The 17,573-nt window shown below is 40.3% G+C and overlaps 1 protein-coding gene across 6 annotated transcripts in view; it reads left to right on the plus strand.

The window, feature by feature from the left end:
- smarca2 (SWI/SNF related, matrix associated, actin dependent regulator of chromatin, subfamily a, member 2) overlaps nucleotides 1-17,573 on the plus strand; it is a 149,789-nt gene that overhangs the window by 77,820 nt on the left and 54,396 nt on the right. For all 6 annotated transcript variants that reach the window (XM_041185760.1, XM_041185755.1, XM_041185759.1 and 3 more), the window contains exons 17-23: nucleotides 1,084-1,150; nucleotides 1,795-1,905; nucleotides 2,347-2,589; nucleotides 6,059-6,172; nucleotides 10,693-10,800; nucleotides 16,020-16,106; nucleotides 17,525-17,571. In XM_041185760.1, the coding sequence (XP_041041694.1) occupies nucleotides 1,084-1,150; nucleotides 1,795-1,905; nucleotides 2,347-2,589; nucleotides 6,059-6,172; nucleotides 10,693-10,800; nucleotides 16,020-16,106; nucleotides 17,525-17,571 (777 nt within the window). The remainder of the gene's footprint in view (nucleotides 1-1,083; nucleotides 1,151-1,794; nucleotides 1,906-2,346; nucleotides 2,590-6,058; nucleotides 6,173-10,692; nucleotides 10,801-16,019; nucleotides 16,107-17,524; nucleotides 17,572-17,573) is intronic.

Consider the following 17,573-nt stretch of genomic DNA (forward strand, 5'->3'; position numbering starts at 1 on the left):
CAGTCATCTCTTCATGGCCTTTAGCCATCACCAAACTGCCACTGAGCATCTTGGGGGGTCACATGATCCAGAAGCTGAATTGGACCACTGTAATTGACACTCACTGCAAGATCAGGTTCAGACTGTATATAACACATTAAGAAATTATATTAGACTATTTACATAAAATTAGATCAAAACATTTCATGCCTGAAAACTAACTCTAGCTTTTGATGCAAAATGACTATTCCTGAGGACTTTGGAAATAGTTGTGTATGGATTAACTGCTCATGTGTAGAAATGTCTAACTTAAGGAATTATTAGATATTTTTCCTTAATTAGAAGTTGTGCATATTGAAATAATTTCTTTAAGATCATTTTAAGGATGCTTTTTCTGACCCCTGTGCAAATAAACCTGCAAAATAAAGCTGAGGAAATTTTAAAGAAACTTAACAGATACATTTTATATAATAGATACATTTTATATTAAGAACTCTAGTGCCCTATCTCTCTGAAGGCATATTCTACTTTTGTGGCTCATGGTTGCACAGTTCTTTTCCCAAAATTAAAATATGAAACATGCCTTGCATGCTTTGCTTTTTTGACTTGCAGCTGTCTTATATTGTTAAGCACACAGCTATTTCTTCAATTTTGACTTTATTTTTATATATATGCACCCTTGCTTGCAACTTAAATACAAAAAGGTCCTGAGTGTTCTGCAAACAATCTTCAATGAAAATTGGTCAGTTTAAAACAGGAAAAAGGTTACGAGCATTTTCAAACTAATTGCTCAGCGAAATGAATAAAGCTCAATTCTCACGTACATTTTACCAGTCCAACTTCCAGATTTTACTCTTGATTGTTGATGTAATTAGTGTCTGATTGAGGATTTGTTGATGTTCCCAATTGTTGGGAACTGAATATATAATCAAATTATGCTGTGCATGAAATATCTTAATCCTCAAAATGCTAGGACAATATATACATTGACAATGTGACTGTGATTTAAAGCTTGTTTCCAATTTGAACTTGCTGTAATATTTAGAAATGGAATAACTATGTTTTGGAAGTAATATTAAGTTAGACATTTTCCCTCCCTTTTAGAACTTTATCCAACTGGGTATATGAGTTTGATAAGTGGGCCCCATCTGTTGTGAAGATTTCTTACAAGGTTAGTTTTTTTAAATCTGCCTTTGGTATAAGTAGTACTGTGATTTTCCTGTTGCTTTCAGTTCTCTATACAAGTTTTATTTTATTCGTTTACTCTGAAGTAGTTAATGCTGTGGTGAGCTATTTGGCATTTTCAGGTGAATATTACATGCTCCTTTTCAGATCCAAGTAAAAATAAGTATTGGACTGACTATTTATCAAGATGTTCTTTTTTTATTTAATTATAATAAAAATTTTGACTGGAATTCACATTTGTGTGAGCAATACAGTCAATCGTGTATTGGCATATTTAAAAACATTATTATACGTTAGTTTTTTTATATTTTGCAGTGAACAGGTTGAGCACTAGCATGGCACTGGGAAGAAATTGTACTGATAAGTGCGGACTGAACTACAATGAGTAAACATGATGGAACAGTTTAACTGGAAAGCTGTATTTAAAGCTTTTAGTAGTGATCAATGTATTTTTTTTTCTGAAGAAAGCAATTAGTGGAGAGTAACTTAGTATTACTGCAGCTGCAAATATGTTGTAATTTTGCACTAAGTGCACAGTTTCTCTATTATATAAATTTGACAGCTTATAGTAGAAAAACTGGTAAATATTTGTTGGTGTGTTATGGTGACATAGCTCTCATTATGTCTAAGGGTACGCCAGCTCTCCGCCGGTCATTTATTCCGCAATTGCGTAGTGGAAAATTCAATGTTCTTCTAACCACATACGAATATATTATTAAGGACAAACATGTGCTTGCTAAGGTAAGACCGATTTCGGCATATTTGACAAACTATTCACAAGTTGTAAGTGACAGGGTATCTTGAGCTATCATTTGATTATTATGATGGTTACTGTCAGAAATTAACCTTAATTCTATTTTTGTTTAACTATATAACGCTAATTTTCTTTTGCAGACAAGATTCCAAACTTAATCAGTTTTAGAATTGTATGCATCATTGACTAGGAATTTCAAGTAAAGAAATGACGAATGAGGGTTTCTAACAAAATCAGAACTTTAATCATTTGATAACTTTAATTATTTGATGATTTTGTCTGTAAGAGGAAAGATGCTAACCATATTAAGATTTTCCCATTGAATGCTGCAGCTATCTTAATTTGTTGTACATTCCCAGTTGCATAATTCAACCTTTTGTTGAATTTGTGACAGATCTTTTGATTCACCAGATGTCCCTCTGTTACAGCTTCGATGGAAATACATGATTGTAGATGAAGGTCATCGTATGAAGAATCACCATTGTAAATTGACCCAGGTGTTGAATACTCACTATGTTGCACCTCGTCGAGTCCTTTTAACTGGAACTCCACTACAGAACAAACTTCCTGAACTTTGGGCCCTTCTCAACTTTCTTTTGCCTACTATCTTCAAAAGCTGCAGCACCTTTGAACAGTGGTTTAATGCCCCATTTGCCATGACTGGAGAAAGGGTAAAGATAATGTCACTAGTATTTTACAGTTGCATTTACAGGTTTAAAATATAACTTTAAGAAATATATTCATATAGTCGCTTGGTAGTACAGAACTTGAGTATTGCTTAAAAAAGAGACATGTTTGTCAAAGCTTTTTGTCTTCCACTCATCAGGACAGATTCACAAGAATACCAAACCTCAAAGGGAACAACAGTTTACATGAGAAGAGGGTGCTGATTGGTTGGTAAGTGGATTCTGATTGGTAGCGGTGTTGCCACCCATCCATCCATGGCAATGCTTCTACCAATCAAGAGTCTACTTGCCAATGGATCAGCACCTTCTTCTCATGCAGTATAAATTGTTGTTCCCTTTGAGATTTGATGTTCTTGTGAATCTATCCTGATGGTGCAAGATGAAATTGCAGGGGGGAACTTAAAAAGGAAATTCAGAGAGCAAAAAGGGGGCATGAGAAAACGTTGGCAGGTAAAATAAAGAAAAATCCAAAGTTATTTTACAAGTACATTAAGAGTAAGAAGATAACTAGGGAAAGAGTAGGGCCCATTAAAGACCGTAAAGGTAATTTGTGTGTGGAGCCGGAAGATGTAGGTAGGGTTCTAAATGAATACTTTGTGTCGGTGTTCACAAGTGAGAAGGATGACATGGATATCGAAATCAGGCAGAAAGACTGATATAGTTAAAGAAATTAGCATTGAAAGGGAGGAGGTTCTAAGTGGTCTGGCAGGCTTAAAAGTAGATAAATCTCCAGGCCCGGATAAATGTATCCCAGACTGTTGAGTGAGGCAAGGGAGGAAATAGGGGCACTGGCAATAACTTTCAATACTTCTCTAGCCACAGGAGAGGTGCCAGAGGACTGGAGGACAACCATTGTGGCATCGTTATTCAAGAAGGGAGGAAGGGATAAACTAGGGAACTACAGGCCAGTCAGTCTAACCTCAGTGGTGGGGAAACTATTGGAAGAAATTCTGAGGGACAGAATTAATCTACACTTGGAGAGGCAGGGACAAAGACAGTCAGCATGGTTTTGTTAAGGGAGGTCATGTCTGACCAATTTGATTGAATTTTTCAGAGAGGTGACCAGGTGTGTAGATGAGGGCAATGTATTTGATGTAGTCTACTTGGACTTCAGAGAGGCTTTTGATAAAGTCCCACATGGGAGACTGTTAACGAAGGTAAGAGCCCATGAAATCCAAGGCAATTTGGCAAATTGGATCCAGAATTGGCTGAGTGGCAGGAAGCCAAGGGTGATGGTTGAGGGCTGTTTTTGTGACTGGATGCCTGTGTCCAGTGGGGCTCCACAGGGATCAGTGTTGGGTCCCTTGCTGTTTGTGGCATATATAAACGACTTAGACTTGAATGTAGGAGGGTTGATCAGTAGGTTCGTGGATGACATGAAAATTGGTGGGGTGATAAGTAGTGAGGAGGATATCCTTAGATTGCAGAAGGATATAGACGGGCTGGTCAGATGGGCTGGCAAATGGAACTTAATCCGGACAAGTGTGAGGTGATGCACTTGGGCAAGACAAACAAGACACAATGAATGGTAGTACATGTCCACTAGTCCCTTAAGGTAGTGGGGCAGGTAGATAAGGTGGTTAAAAAGGCATATGGGATACTTGTCTTTATTAGCTGAGGCATAGAATATAAGAACAGGGAGGTTATGCTGAAACTGTATAAAACACTGGTTAGGCCACAGCTAGAGTATTGCGTGCAGTTCTGGAATCCGCATTATAGGAAGGATGTGATTGTACCAGAGAGAGTGCAGAGGAGATTTATCAGAATGTTGCCTGGGCTGGGGAGTTTTAATTATGTGGCGAGATTGGATAGACTGTGGTTATTTTCCCTGGAGCAGAGGAGATTGAGGGGGGACATGATTGAGGTGTATAAAATTGAAGGGCAAAGAGAAGGTAGACAGGAAGGAACTTTTCCCCTTGGTGGAGGGATCAATATCCAGGGGCATAGAATTAAGGTAAGGGGCAGGAGGTTTAGAGGAAGAATTTTTTCACCCAGAGGGTGGTGGGAATCTGGAACTCGCTGCCTGAAAGGGTGGTAGAGGCAAAAACCCTCATAACGTTTAAGAAGTATTTGGATGTGCACTTGCAATATCATGGCATACAAAGTTATGGGCCTAGTGCTGGAAAATGGGATTAGAATAGTTAGGTACCTGTTTGACTGGCACAGACTCGATGGACCGAAGGGCCTTTTTCTGTGCTGTAGACCTCTATGACTCAAAGCTTTGACAGCATGTCTCTTTTTTTCCAGCAATACTCAAATATAAACATTCAAAAATATTCAGTTCAGTTTATACTGCATATGCATATCATCTATCCTTATAAATTCTGAAAAAAGCACAACTGTGAAGTGGTGTGATTTTTTTCTGTTGAAATATTGCTGTATGATTTCAGAGGCAGATGGACCCTTGTTTGCTGTTTTGAAATCAACTGTAACATTGATAACACTTCTACTCTATTTCAATTTCTGAAGTGCAAAGTAGGGGAGGGATTCATGGGAGTGCGGTAAAGGTTGACCTAATGAATTTGCTCAAGTATTCCTCACACTGTCTTCAGTTTAATAAACTTGCTGTATTAGCACATGTCTCATCGTTATGGGATTAAAATGAAGAATTTTAATAAAATCACAGGCAGCAATTTTATTACAGAAGAAATAGGGAAACACTGAATCAGAGTGATTTGAGTTGTGAAGTTCTTTCAAGCAGAGGCTAGATAGAATCAGAATTTGGCGGGTCTTTTAACAAACGCTTCTTCCTGGTCATCTCAAGTGCTGAATCTAGGTTAAATATGATTCTACAGACTTGGCAGCCTTCTGGTATTGCACTCAACTGGTCATGTAAGAGTCCAATTAGCTTTGGCGTTGATGACTCACAAAGCAAAGCTGAACCTGATCCTGTTTCATCCAATATCTGCATTGGGAATAAGCATTGGAAATGAGAAAACATACCTTTCTCCACCCAAGGCTAGTGTGTTGAAACTAATTATAATAACTCAGACGAGAACAGCTAAATGAGCAAAGACCAGGGATTAAACTTGGCCTGTCTGGTTTATGTTCTTAATGTACTGTGCAGTTCATTTGTCCAACCTAAAATGAAAGATTGAATGCAGGATATTTTTTTGATCACCTTCATGCACACACACATTTCCTTGAAGGGAGTGCTCTGTTAATAGCAACAAAAAATCTTTAGTTTACAGAAATAAGAATAAACTTTATAAGCTAGGCAATTGCCTCTCTCTTCTTTTTCACCCTAATTTTTTTATAATTAACATAAGAGTAACCAATTTCATGGTGCCCATACAACTGGGTGATGTGTATCTTCTTTTTAAGGCTATTTTTTCACCAGATGGAGGAAGCCTTAGTGTGCTTTTTAAAACTTGATTTTAACTTAAAATTTATTATATAACCTTTAAGGAGGGCAAGTAACCAGAGGTATATGTTTTGGATTTTTGTTTTGCAGGTGGACCTAAATGAGGAGGAAACAATCCTGATCATTCGTCGTCTTCACAAAGTGCTGCGCCCTTTCCTTCTGAGAAGGCTGAAAAAAGAAGTAGAATCCCAGTTACCAGAAAAGGTAATACTTTCTGCAAAGCTTTCAAGAAATCCAGAATTGAGTAAATTCAAGTAAAACTTGCACATGTGGATTTAACCTGGAAAATTATTTCAATAATGGAGCTTCTACAAGATTGTTGACCTAAGTTTTCTTTGTTAAGTCACCTCCATAATTTGTCCTTGCATGCTACTGCCCCTTCATCAACCTCCTTTTCTTCCTAAGTTTTTAACCATGTCTCTTCCCAAATGCTGCAAATCTTTTTCACAACTCCACATTTGAACACAGGAATAGGCCATTCAACCCCTCAAATCTATTCTGCCATTCAATTGGATCATGTCTGATCTGTTTTGCCACTCTGTCTATCCACTTTGTTTCCTTAAGTCTGAATACCCTTGCCTACCGCTCATCTATCATTCTCAATATTGAAATTCTCAATTGACCTAGCTGGAAAGGTCTTTGGGTGAGCGAGTTCCAGAATTCCACTACCTTTTTTGTGAAGTCCTTTTTAATATAATCCCTAAATAGCTTGGTTCTAATTTTAAGGTTTAAGCCCCCTTGTTCTGAATTGCCCATGAAGTAGAGCAGATGGAGAGAAACTATCAAATCTTTTAATCATCTTAAACACCCCGAGCGTAATCTGTGCAACCTGCTTTCATAATTTAAACTTTCTCACCCCAGTATCATTCTACTAAGTATGGTGTGCCCCTTCTAAGGCCAATCTATTGTCCCTTGGGAGCGGTACTCAAATCTGAATGCTGTACTCCAGATGGAATCCAACCAGCACTCTGTACAGCTGTAATATAACTTCCAACCCTTTGTAGTCCAGCCCTCCCTGCCACAGCACTGAAACAGGCCTAATCAAAATCACAAATGGCATCCTTTGTATATTAGTAATGCAATGTCTCCTCATCCTATTCAAAACTTTTTCCAGCCTTTGATATTCTTGGCCAACCCATCCTTTTGTAGTGCCTCTGCAGCATTGTCAAGCTCAGTGGAACTGCCCTTGCTTGGTTCCATTCTTATCAATCCAATTTAGCCAGAGTATTCCAGCAATGGCTTTTCTTTCCATCTCACACCGCCATCTTTGGAATCTCTCAAAAGATCTTTCTTGACCCCCCTTCCTCTTCCCTATCTGCATCTGCACCTAGACAATAATACTCAACGACATTAAGTCAGGTCAGTGGCCTTACCATCACTGAATCCCTAACTATCTACATCCTCTGGATTACAGTTGACCAGAAACTAAACTGGACCAGCCATATAAATACTGTGGCTACAAGAACAGGTTAGAGGCTGGGAATTCTTTGGCAAGTAACTCACCACCTGATTCCCCAAAGCCTGTCCACCATCTACAAGGCACAAGTCAGGAGTGTAATGGAATGCTCTCTTCTTGCCTGGATGGGTACAGCTCCAACAACACTCAAGAAGCTCAACACCATCCAGGACAAAGCAGCTCACTTGATTGGCACCCATCCGCCACCTTAAACATTCACTCCCTCCACCATTGCTACACAGTGGCAGCAGTGTGTACTATCTACAAGATGCACTGCAGCAACTCCCCAAGGCTCTTTTCACAGTACCTTTCAAACCGGTGACCTCTACCCAGAAGGACAAGGGCAGCAGATGCATGGGAACAGTACCTCTTGCAAGTTCCTTTCCAAGCCACACACTATCCTGACTTGGAACTATATTGCTGCTCTTTCATTGTCCCTGGGTCAAAATCGTAGAACTCCCTTTCTAACAGACCTGTGGATTTACCTACACAACATGGACTGCAGCGGTTCAAGAAAATGGCTCACCACCACCGTCTCCAGGGCAATTAGGGAATGGGCAATAAATGCTGGCCTACCCACATCCAGTACCTCTCCACTGCCTCCATTATTAGACTGTTTCTCCAATTTCTAGTCATGGATGAGCTGCAATTTCCTCCAGTTAAATATTGGGAAGATCAAACCCATAGGGCAGGATTTTTACCCCTCGTCGGACGGAGGCAACAGGCGGGAGCGAGCGTGAAACTAACTGCCGCCAGCGATTTTACGCTGGCTGGCCAATTAACAGCCAACTGGCATGAATTGTGCACTGAAACACAGCACTGCTGGGGGAGGGGTGGTGGGAACAGGAGGAGCACAAGTGCGGACGTTTGTGCATGCTTGCGGGAGGGTGCACTGAAAGCTCCTGGAAGGCACACAGCTGCCTCAGGGAGCTGAAGATTTTGTAAAACATAAAGAAAAAATGTTAAAGGGTTTAAAATATGTCTCCTCATGCGACACTGTCACATAAGCAAGGACATGTTAAAAATGAGTTTTAAAAGTTTTTTTTAATTAGTAGTTTAAAACCTCATCCTGCCCGTGGATGAGGTTTTATAAAAAATGTAAAGTCCGCTTGGCCTATTTGCCAGCGTGCCAACCGAACAGTTGGACGAGCAGTGAAAAATACAATTTAATTAATTGATTAAGGGCCTTTAATAGGCCTCAATTGTCGGTGGGCGTGCTGCTGCCTTGCGTGCGAGCCCACCGAGCAAAATACCGCAAGAGTGCGTGATGATGTCGGGACGCTCGCCTGACGTCATTGCGCACTATTTTATTCTCGTTCATTCTGCCCATAGTTCTGCCTCTGCCATGAATTGCGCATCCTCACCAATGATATCATACGCCTCTGCGGTTACTGCCTCTGGTTGAACCAGACTCTGCAGGCTTGATATCCTGTTTGACCTGTGCTGTGCTTCTGACCGCATTTCCCCTCCATATATGGACTACCTTTTTTCACCTCTAACGTCGCCTATCCCTGCCCTATTTACTGCCGAAACTCTCGTCCAGCTTTGTCACTTCCAGGCTCAATTTTTCCATTGCTCTCTTGCTGGCCTCCCATCCTTTGCCACAAACCTCCCCCAAGATGAAACTTCAACTCATTTACAACCAAGTGGCCTGCACCCTTTTCCTCTATAAGCTTTGCTCATCTTCTGTCTTCTGTCCTTGCTAGCCAGCATTATCTCAAGTCTTCCCCATTTCCTGAAACCTGAAATGCTCATCTTTTCATTTAACTTCCTTTGTGGCACTTCCTCTCCCTATCTGTAACCTCCTCCAGTCTTACAACCCTCTAGAAACATGGTGTTGCTCCAACTAATACTTATTGTGCATCCCCTACTCCGTTTGCCCTACCATTAGCGACTGGGCTTTCACTGTCAAGGCCTTATGCTCTCTTATTTTCTCTCTAACTCCGTCTGCCTTTTGAACCATTATAAGACTTCCCCCACGCACCCCATTAAAACCTTCAATTTGGCCAAACTTTCTTTGCTCTGCCTAATTTGCTCCTTTAGCTTGGCATCAATTTTTGATTACATCTCTGTGAAACACCATGTGACTTTTTAAGTGCAAGTTATTATTGATTTCTGAATTATATGACTAGTTAACGTGCATCTAAAAACATGTTGCATTGCCAAAAAGATACCAAATGAGATTTGTGGTGTGTGGAATTTGGGAAGCTGTTCCATTAATGATGTGCAGTAACCTACATAATCTTTTCCTCTGTTTAAACAAAGTAATGCTGTTTTTGAAAGCGTTATGGCGGCAACTACTCAAAGTTCCTGGAGTGCAGATTTTACTGTAATAAAAATGTTCCTCATGGTATTTTACACCAGTCTGAATAGGGTGCTACATTTTTAGAATAAAAGGTAGAATAAACAGTAAAGCAGGAATAGATGATGGATTGCTTTTATCACCAGAAATAATCATTCTTGTACCTCATTAAATATTCTTGCCGGTTAGATCTCAAATGTGTTTAGTGCAATAATAGCGGGCACATAACTAGGAAATTGATCTGTCATTTTTAATTTTCACTCCCATTACCCCCACCCCAAGCGATCAGCGGATTTCTGGTTGATTACCGTATTAATGCCACTCCTATTCCTATGAAGAAAATTTGTCATTAGTGTGCCCAATACTGGCTAAACGATCAAATTTAAATATCAACTGCTGTCATTCACCTATTTATATTAATAGTCTAAGGAAGTATTGGGGTATTATGTTTAAATGTTCGTATTTGATTTTTCAGTATCTTTTTTTCTGCCAAGTCTATTTGCCTGCTTTAATTACAAACAATTGAATTATACTAATTCAATTTTTTCTAACACTCCATGCATTATAAAGATGTAAAATCCATTAGAAATAATAGTGGGGGAAATACATTTGTGTAGCACCGCTTCTAGTCAATTCTTTGGGGGAAATAGCACCATGGTTCACCTACTTTCTTCATTGGTATCATTTAAAAATGCCGCACAGGCTGCTATCTGCGTGGCCCATGGTGCTGCCTGCCCTGGGGGAATCTACATAGAATCGCTAGAAGTGACCCTGCATGAACAAATTTCTCCCCCAAAGACGTAATTTGCAAAAAATGGTCTAACTAGAGTTTAGATTTACTTCTAGCCTGCTAGCTTCAGTGTTTCTTAATGAATATTTTTAATATCATTTTCAAAATTATTTTATTCACCTTTTATATTGTTTTGTATTATTTCTGTGTAATAACAAATTAAATTTTATTCTCAGGTTGAGTACGTCATCAAATGTGACATGTCTTCTCTACAGAAGATTCTATACCGTCACATGCAAGCTAAGGGAATTCTTCTAACAGATGGTTCTGAGAAAGACAAGAAGGTAAGGATGCAAAAGATGATGTACTAAAAACATTGTCTTGGATTATGTCCTGTATTACTTTTATCACTTCTGGCACAACTATATATCATGTAAAAAATTACAGATCTTTATACATATTGTGCCCGTGCCAGCTTTTTGAAAGAGCTATCCATTAGTTTCACTCTTCTCCTTTCCCAAATCCCTGTAATTTTTTCCTTTCTCAACATATATTTAATTTGCTTTTGAAAGTCCCTATTGATTCCATTTCCATCACTTGGGAAGTTTCAGGTAGTGCATTCCAGAACAACACTTGTGTTAGCAGCTTTAACATATTAAAATGTCCCAAGGCACTTCACAGGAGTGTTATCAAACAAAATTTACATCAAGCTGTCCAATATATTCAGGCAAATGGCCTTGGCCAGAGATGTAGCTTTTAAAGAGGAAAAATGAGTTGGGGAGGCTGAGGAAGGGAATTCCAGGGTTTATGGCTTTGGTAGCCAGGCCTTCAGCTGCCTACAATGGCGCAATCAAAATTGGGGATATTCGAGGATCGAATTGGAGGAGTGCAGATATCTCGGAGCGTTGTAGGGCTGGCGGAGACTAAAGAGCCTAGGAAGGGGGAGAACTCAAAGGGCTTTGAAAATAAGGATGAGAATTTTGAATTCACTGCATTGATTCACAGGTGCTAATGTAGGTCAGCTAGCACAGGGTGACTGGTGAAAAGGCCTTGGTATGAGTTAGGACATGGGAAGCAGAGTTTTGAATGACCTCAAGTTTACAGAAGATAGAACATGCGAGGCCAGCCAGGAATGTGCTGGAACAGCCAAGTTTAGAGGTAACACAGGCATAGATGGGGGGTGGTTACGATAACAGATGAGCTGAGCCAGGGATGGAATCTGACAATATTACGGAGGTGAATGTCAGCGATTGTAGTGGTGGGATATGTGGTCTTAGTAATGGGGTATGAGTGTGTTCGTAACATTAATTGCCCTAGAGAAGGCAATGGTGACCGCCACCTTGAGTTACTGCAGTACGAGTAGTGTAGCTATATACGTTGTGCTGTTAAGTTGGTGTTCCAGGAACTTCACTGAGCAATGAAACAAAAATGGAAATATACTTCCAAGTGAGGGTGATGTGTGTCTTAAAGGGAAAGTTACTGGTGGTGTTCACATGCACCTGCTACCTATATTCTTGCATGTCAAAGAAATCTTGGTAATTTGCTGTGGTGCATCTTGTAGATGGTATACATTGCAGCCACAGTGGGTCATAGTGGAGGGGTGAATGGGGTACTAATCAACTGGACTGCTTTGTCCTGAATGGCGTCAAGCTCAATGATTGTTGTTGGAGCTCATTCATCCAGGTAAATGGAGACCATTCCATCACACTTTTGACTTTGCCTTGTAAATGGTAGAAAGGCGATCGGGAGTCAGGAAAATATGAACATACAAATACCCAGCCTCTGCTCTTGTAGCTACAGTATTTTTGTGGCTGGTCCAGTTAAGCTGGTGACACCAGATTGTTGATGGCAGGGAATTCAGGGATGGCAATGCCATTGTAATGTTGAGGAGAGATGGTTAGACACTCTTCTAGGAGATGACCATTATGTGGCACATGGCGCACATTTTACTTCCCGCTTATCAGCTCAAGCTTGAATGTTGCCCATGTCTTACTGTATGTGCGCACGGAGTGCATTAGTACCTGAGAAGTTGTAAATGCTATTGAACGTTTTGCAGTTATCAACGAACATCCCTACTTCTCAGCTGTATGATGAAGGAAAGGCCATTAATGAAGTATCTGAAGATGATTAGGCCTGGGACACTGCCCTGAGGAACTTCTGCAGCAATGTCCTGGGACTGAGATGATGGGCCTCCAACCACCACGACCATTTTCCTTTTGTACTGGATATGACTCCAGCCATAAAGAATTGTCCTGGATCCCTATTGACTTCAATTTTGTAAGGCTTCCTTGATGCTAAACTGGGTCAAATGCTGCCTTGATGTCAAGGGCAATTACTCTTGCCTCAAGTTTTGAGTTCAGTTCTTTTGTCTTCCTTTGGACTGAGACTGGAACCAAGTTGTTTTGGCGAAAACCAAACTGAACATTGGTGAGCAGGTCATTGCTGCATAGGTGGCTTTTGAAAACACTGCCGATAACACATTCCATCACTTTGCTGATGCATAGACTGATGAGATTATAATTGGCTGGATTGGATTTGTCCTGCTTTTTGTGAATAGGACATAGTTGGGCAAATTTACGCTTGTGTGGCAATGGAAGCTGAGACATCGAATATGAGACGCTTATTAATGGTTGAGTTCACAAGTGCGCTAATGAAATTGGCTGCCACTTCCATGCTGGAAAAGGCCCTGTGCAAAGGCCTATGAAAAATGGTGCCAGACTTTTCCATGCTTCTTGACATGCACTCAGGCTTTCTGACAGTGCTGTCAGTGTGGCAAACATTTCATTGTGTGTACCCATCAGTCTTCTTTTGTCGCCTACCCCATCGAAATGCTCATCTGTGCTCTCTGCTATAGAACTCATATACAATCTCACCCTCATGTACAATCTCGCCATCTGATAAGTTGGCATCTGTACTCCCTTATCCCCTGCTCTGGCTGCATGCCTCTATGCTTGCCTAACTGCTTACAGATCCTGCCACTGAGTTATCCTTTAATTTAGATGCACAGTCAGTATCTGAGCAGGTGCTGTGAGTGAGATCAAGTGATGATTCTTCATCATCATTGTTATCTTGTGCTTCCTCCTGTTTCTCTTCCATCACTGCCTAGCCAGTGGTAACTCTTGGATATCTGAAAAGAGAAGGGTGGATTGTGTTGAGGGAATGTGAGGAAAGTAAGAGCGGAGTGCTTACACCATCTGCAGCTCCTAAATCAGAAGAGATTATGGGATATGGGGAAATGGGGTGTGAGAAGGAGAATTGCATATGAGGATGACGCCATTTTCTGTGGTTTCAGCACCATTGCTGGCCACAGCCTCAGTCCTGGGTTCCAGTGATGGCAGAAACTGTCTCCTCCTTTGGGGAAAGGACATGCAGTTGTGCCTTTGCCCTGCAAGTTAGCATCTGCTGCCCCTTATGCCATCTTTCTCTGCAAGAAAGAGGGAAGTGTGCCATTGGGTGTGGTGCAATGTGTTTGAGTGATACTGCTGTCACGGTTGAATAGCTGAAAGTGTGTATAAGTTGAGTGCAGCTTGCAGCAGTGCTGTGTGTGATGGTGAGGTGAAGCTACAATTGTTGTGTCTCAGTCTTGATTAATAGTCATTTTTGGTAGTTGAGTGAAGATGTGGTTCATTGAGCAATGTGTGAGGTTAATGGTGTAGTTGGTGGAATGTGGCATTTAAAGATTATTCGCTGACCTTGATCACTCATGCGAAGCCATAGAACTTGTTTCAGCATTGCATCCAAGTTCTCGAGGCTTGATTCCAGTGTTGGCTGCCGTAGCTATCTGCTCTCACTGCCTTTGCAATAACTGTCCAGAGGGCCTCCAGTGTCTGCAGTTTCTCGATCAGGGTCTCTAGTTCCAAGAAGGAAAATCTTGGAGTCTGCTGTCTCACATGTTGTGGTATTATTGAGTGTTCCCCAGGTCAGAATCAATTGCAAAATGACTTCCATCACCTGCTTCAGTAAAAATGCAAGCTTTGAGAGATACAAGCTAGCTTTAAGTAGTGTGGCTAGCTTTAACTGATGCTATCGTTTCATGATTTTTGATTTCTTGCTGAGATGTGTAGCTAATCAGCAGTGTGGTTAGCACGTTCTGGACCCTGCAATCATGTTCCAGTAAGTCCTCGCTTAACATTGTAATTATGTTCCTGAAAAATGCAACTTTAAGTGAAACAAATTTAAGCAAACCAGATTTTCCTATTATAACTACTGTAGAAGCTGTAGTCAGGTTCTATAGGACCTTTCTCATTGGAAAAAAAGTTGAAACATTCAACCCTGTAAGTTGAAACATTTAACATTGCTAAATTCTTATATTTGCAAATGAAATAATTTTGAAAATAAAATAAATTAGAAAATATAAAAGAAATATGCTGACACTCCCTACTTAATTCCAGCTCGCTGCCGATCTTGCTCGCCAAACATCTCACTCACCATACATCCTGCTCCCTGACCCTCCCTCTCACCAACCCTCCCACTTACCGTTTCCCCCTCCCGAACCCTCGGTGTGAGCAAGGGCTTGCAAAATGAGCAGTGAGAGGCAGGAAGAACAGCTTTGGAGTAAGAGCAGCTTTGAGTTGCAGGGTTACACAGGTAAACTGCAAGCAGGAGAGGCAGCATGAGGGAAGATCTGCAACGACTGGGAGGGTCAGCGAGGGGGAGAAACTGATCCAAAATGTGTCAATCGGGTCACACGAACCTATGCCAGACCCAGTACGAAGCAACATTAAAACAAAACTCCTGACACAAAACACCGGCCCTACTAACTGACATTAAAGCAGAACAACTTAAATTGGACAACTTAAAATAGAAATTTGCTATACTTAGCAGGCAGCATGAAGTCCACGTGCTGTCTGCATTGGGGCAGTTAGCGCAGGTCAATCCTGCATCACAATTCCTATGCCAGTTGTTGGGGGGCAATCGAATTTTTCCCCTATTGGTATGCAAGTTGAATGTACTCTGTTTAAACCCATGTGCTGCGATTTTCACATTTCTTCTAACATAGGATTAAGCAATTAAAATGTATGAGCAATCAGTTAATAATGGGTTAGCTAATATTACAGCATTTTCCATCAGTCCCACTCCCTTCTACTATGTGATTAAAGTAACAAACCTGATAATTTGTTTAAAAGCAGAATTCTACAGTTGCTGGAAATCTGAAATAAAAAGGGAAAATGCTGGAAACACTCAATAGGTCAGAAAGCAGCTGTGGAACTGCCCTGTTCCGTGAAAGGTCATCAGCCTGAAATATTAACTGCTTTCTCGCTCTCTCCACAGATGCTGCCTGACCTGCTGAGTGTTTCCCGCATTTTCTGTTCTTATTTCTGATTTGTTTGTTCCTTCATGTATATTTGCTGTGATGCTCCCAATTTACCTGTGGTGTCCTATTAAAGGTAAATAATAAACAATAAACTAACTTATCCTGCAGGGTCAAAGTCAAGTAGCCACTTTTCAAACTGAGCTGATCCTTCCACTAGTCAAATGCTCACATATATGTTTAAAGGTTACTTGGGAGTGGTCCCTCTATGCTATCTTGTTTATGTTTAAAATTTCTTCTGTTTTCCTTTAGGGTAAAGGTGGTGCTAAAACCCTCATGAATACCATAATGCAGCTCAGAAAAATATGCAATCATCCCTTCATGTTTCAGCACATAGAGGTAAGTTCCCAATGCCATCTAACAGGATTATTCCTAAACTGTTTTTGCTTAAACCCATAATAAATGGCAGAAAGGGCAAATGTAGCTTAGACTTAATAGACTGGAAGATTGGAGGTTGTTATAGAATGGCCTTCTTCTTTAACGTGTCATTCAGCCCATTGTGCCTGTGCCATCTCTTTTGTAGAGATACCCAGTTAGTCCCAGTCTCCTGTTCTTTCCCCATAACTCTGCATTTTTTCCCCTTCACATAGTTATCTACTTCTTTTGAATATAATTATTGAACCTTGCTTCCACCACCCTTTTCAGGCAGTGTATTTCAGATCATAACAACTCCTTGTGTAAAATATGGCTTCCTCATGTTACCTCCTATTCTTTTGCCAATAACCTTCCATTTGTGTCCTCTGGCCACTGGCCCTTCTGCCATATTTCTCCTTGGTTACTCAGTCAGAACTATCCATGACAACTTATTTTTGTAAACCTTAATTGTAACACATTACTATTTCATATCGAGTTTATTTTCAGAACTGAGTATAGATCAACTGATGTCTTTCAGCATTAAGTCCTCTTTCAACGATCTTTCCAAGATCTTAAATAGACTTACTTTATGGATTGAGCAAGGCTCAAAAAACAGCATGTATCGCATTTGGAGAAGCTGTTTTTAATTTATTTCACTAACTCTACATGCTCCTATTCATCAATTAAACAGTAAAGCACTTCATCCTTGTAATGCACATGTTGCCTTGGTTTTGGTGTTCTTCCTTGCAAGCTTTTTATCAATTAGGGAGGATATATAATGAGTTACAAGTGAGAATGTGTGAAGTATGGGAGGAGGTGAGGATGTAATTTCCTCTCCTTCCCACCTGACCTGACATTTGATGTCTGATTTTGGACATGAATCGGGAACTGAGGGATGTCAACTTGTGGAATTGTATTCCAGCAAGAAATCCTGATTTTTAAGTGGGGTGGAGGATAAAAAAAGCTAGAGAAAGGAAAAATTATTTTATTTTGAAAAATACATTTCGCCAAACCTGTGCCCCCATATGTTTATGGGCAAAAAAAATTGACTTGGCTTTGAATGGAGTACTTTTTTTCACAAAGTGCAACAAGGAAGCTTTCCATTTTTGTATAATTTAGCTGTTAAATAGTTTGCTAATGCAATGGTGTGCTTTTTGAAGATAGCTTAATTATATTTTGATCTGCCAGCCTAGTAAAAGAACAGTTATTTACCTCCACCAGTCCCACTCGTATAGCATAACACTTATTAGGGCAAATGAAAACTGATTTCTTTCATTCCTTTCTAAGTGCCTCTTTTATGTAATTTTTTTTAGGTTTGATGTTCCTAATATTCTTCAAAAAAAATTACACTGCTCTTAATAACTACACACTGCAGTGACCATTTTTTTGCTTTCCTGTTGCAGGAATCTTTTGCTGAACACCTGGGTTATAATGGCGGGCTTATTACTGGGT

Source organism: Carcharodon carcharias, chromosome 4, assembly GCF_017639515.1.
Source record: "Carcharodon carcharias isolate sCarCar2 chromosome 4, sCarCar2.pri, whole genome shotgun sequence".
In the NCBI taxonomy this organism is placed as follows: Eukaryota; Metazoa; Chordata; class Chondrichthyes; order Lamniformes; family Lamnidae; genus Carcharodon; species Carcharodon carcharias.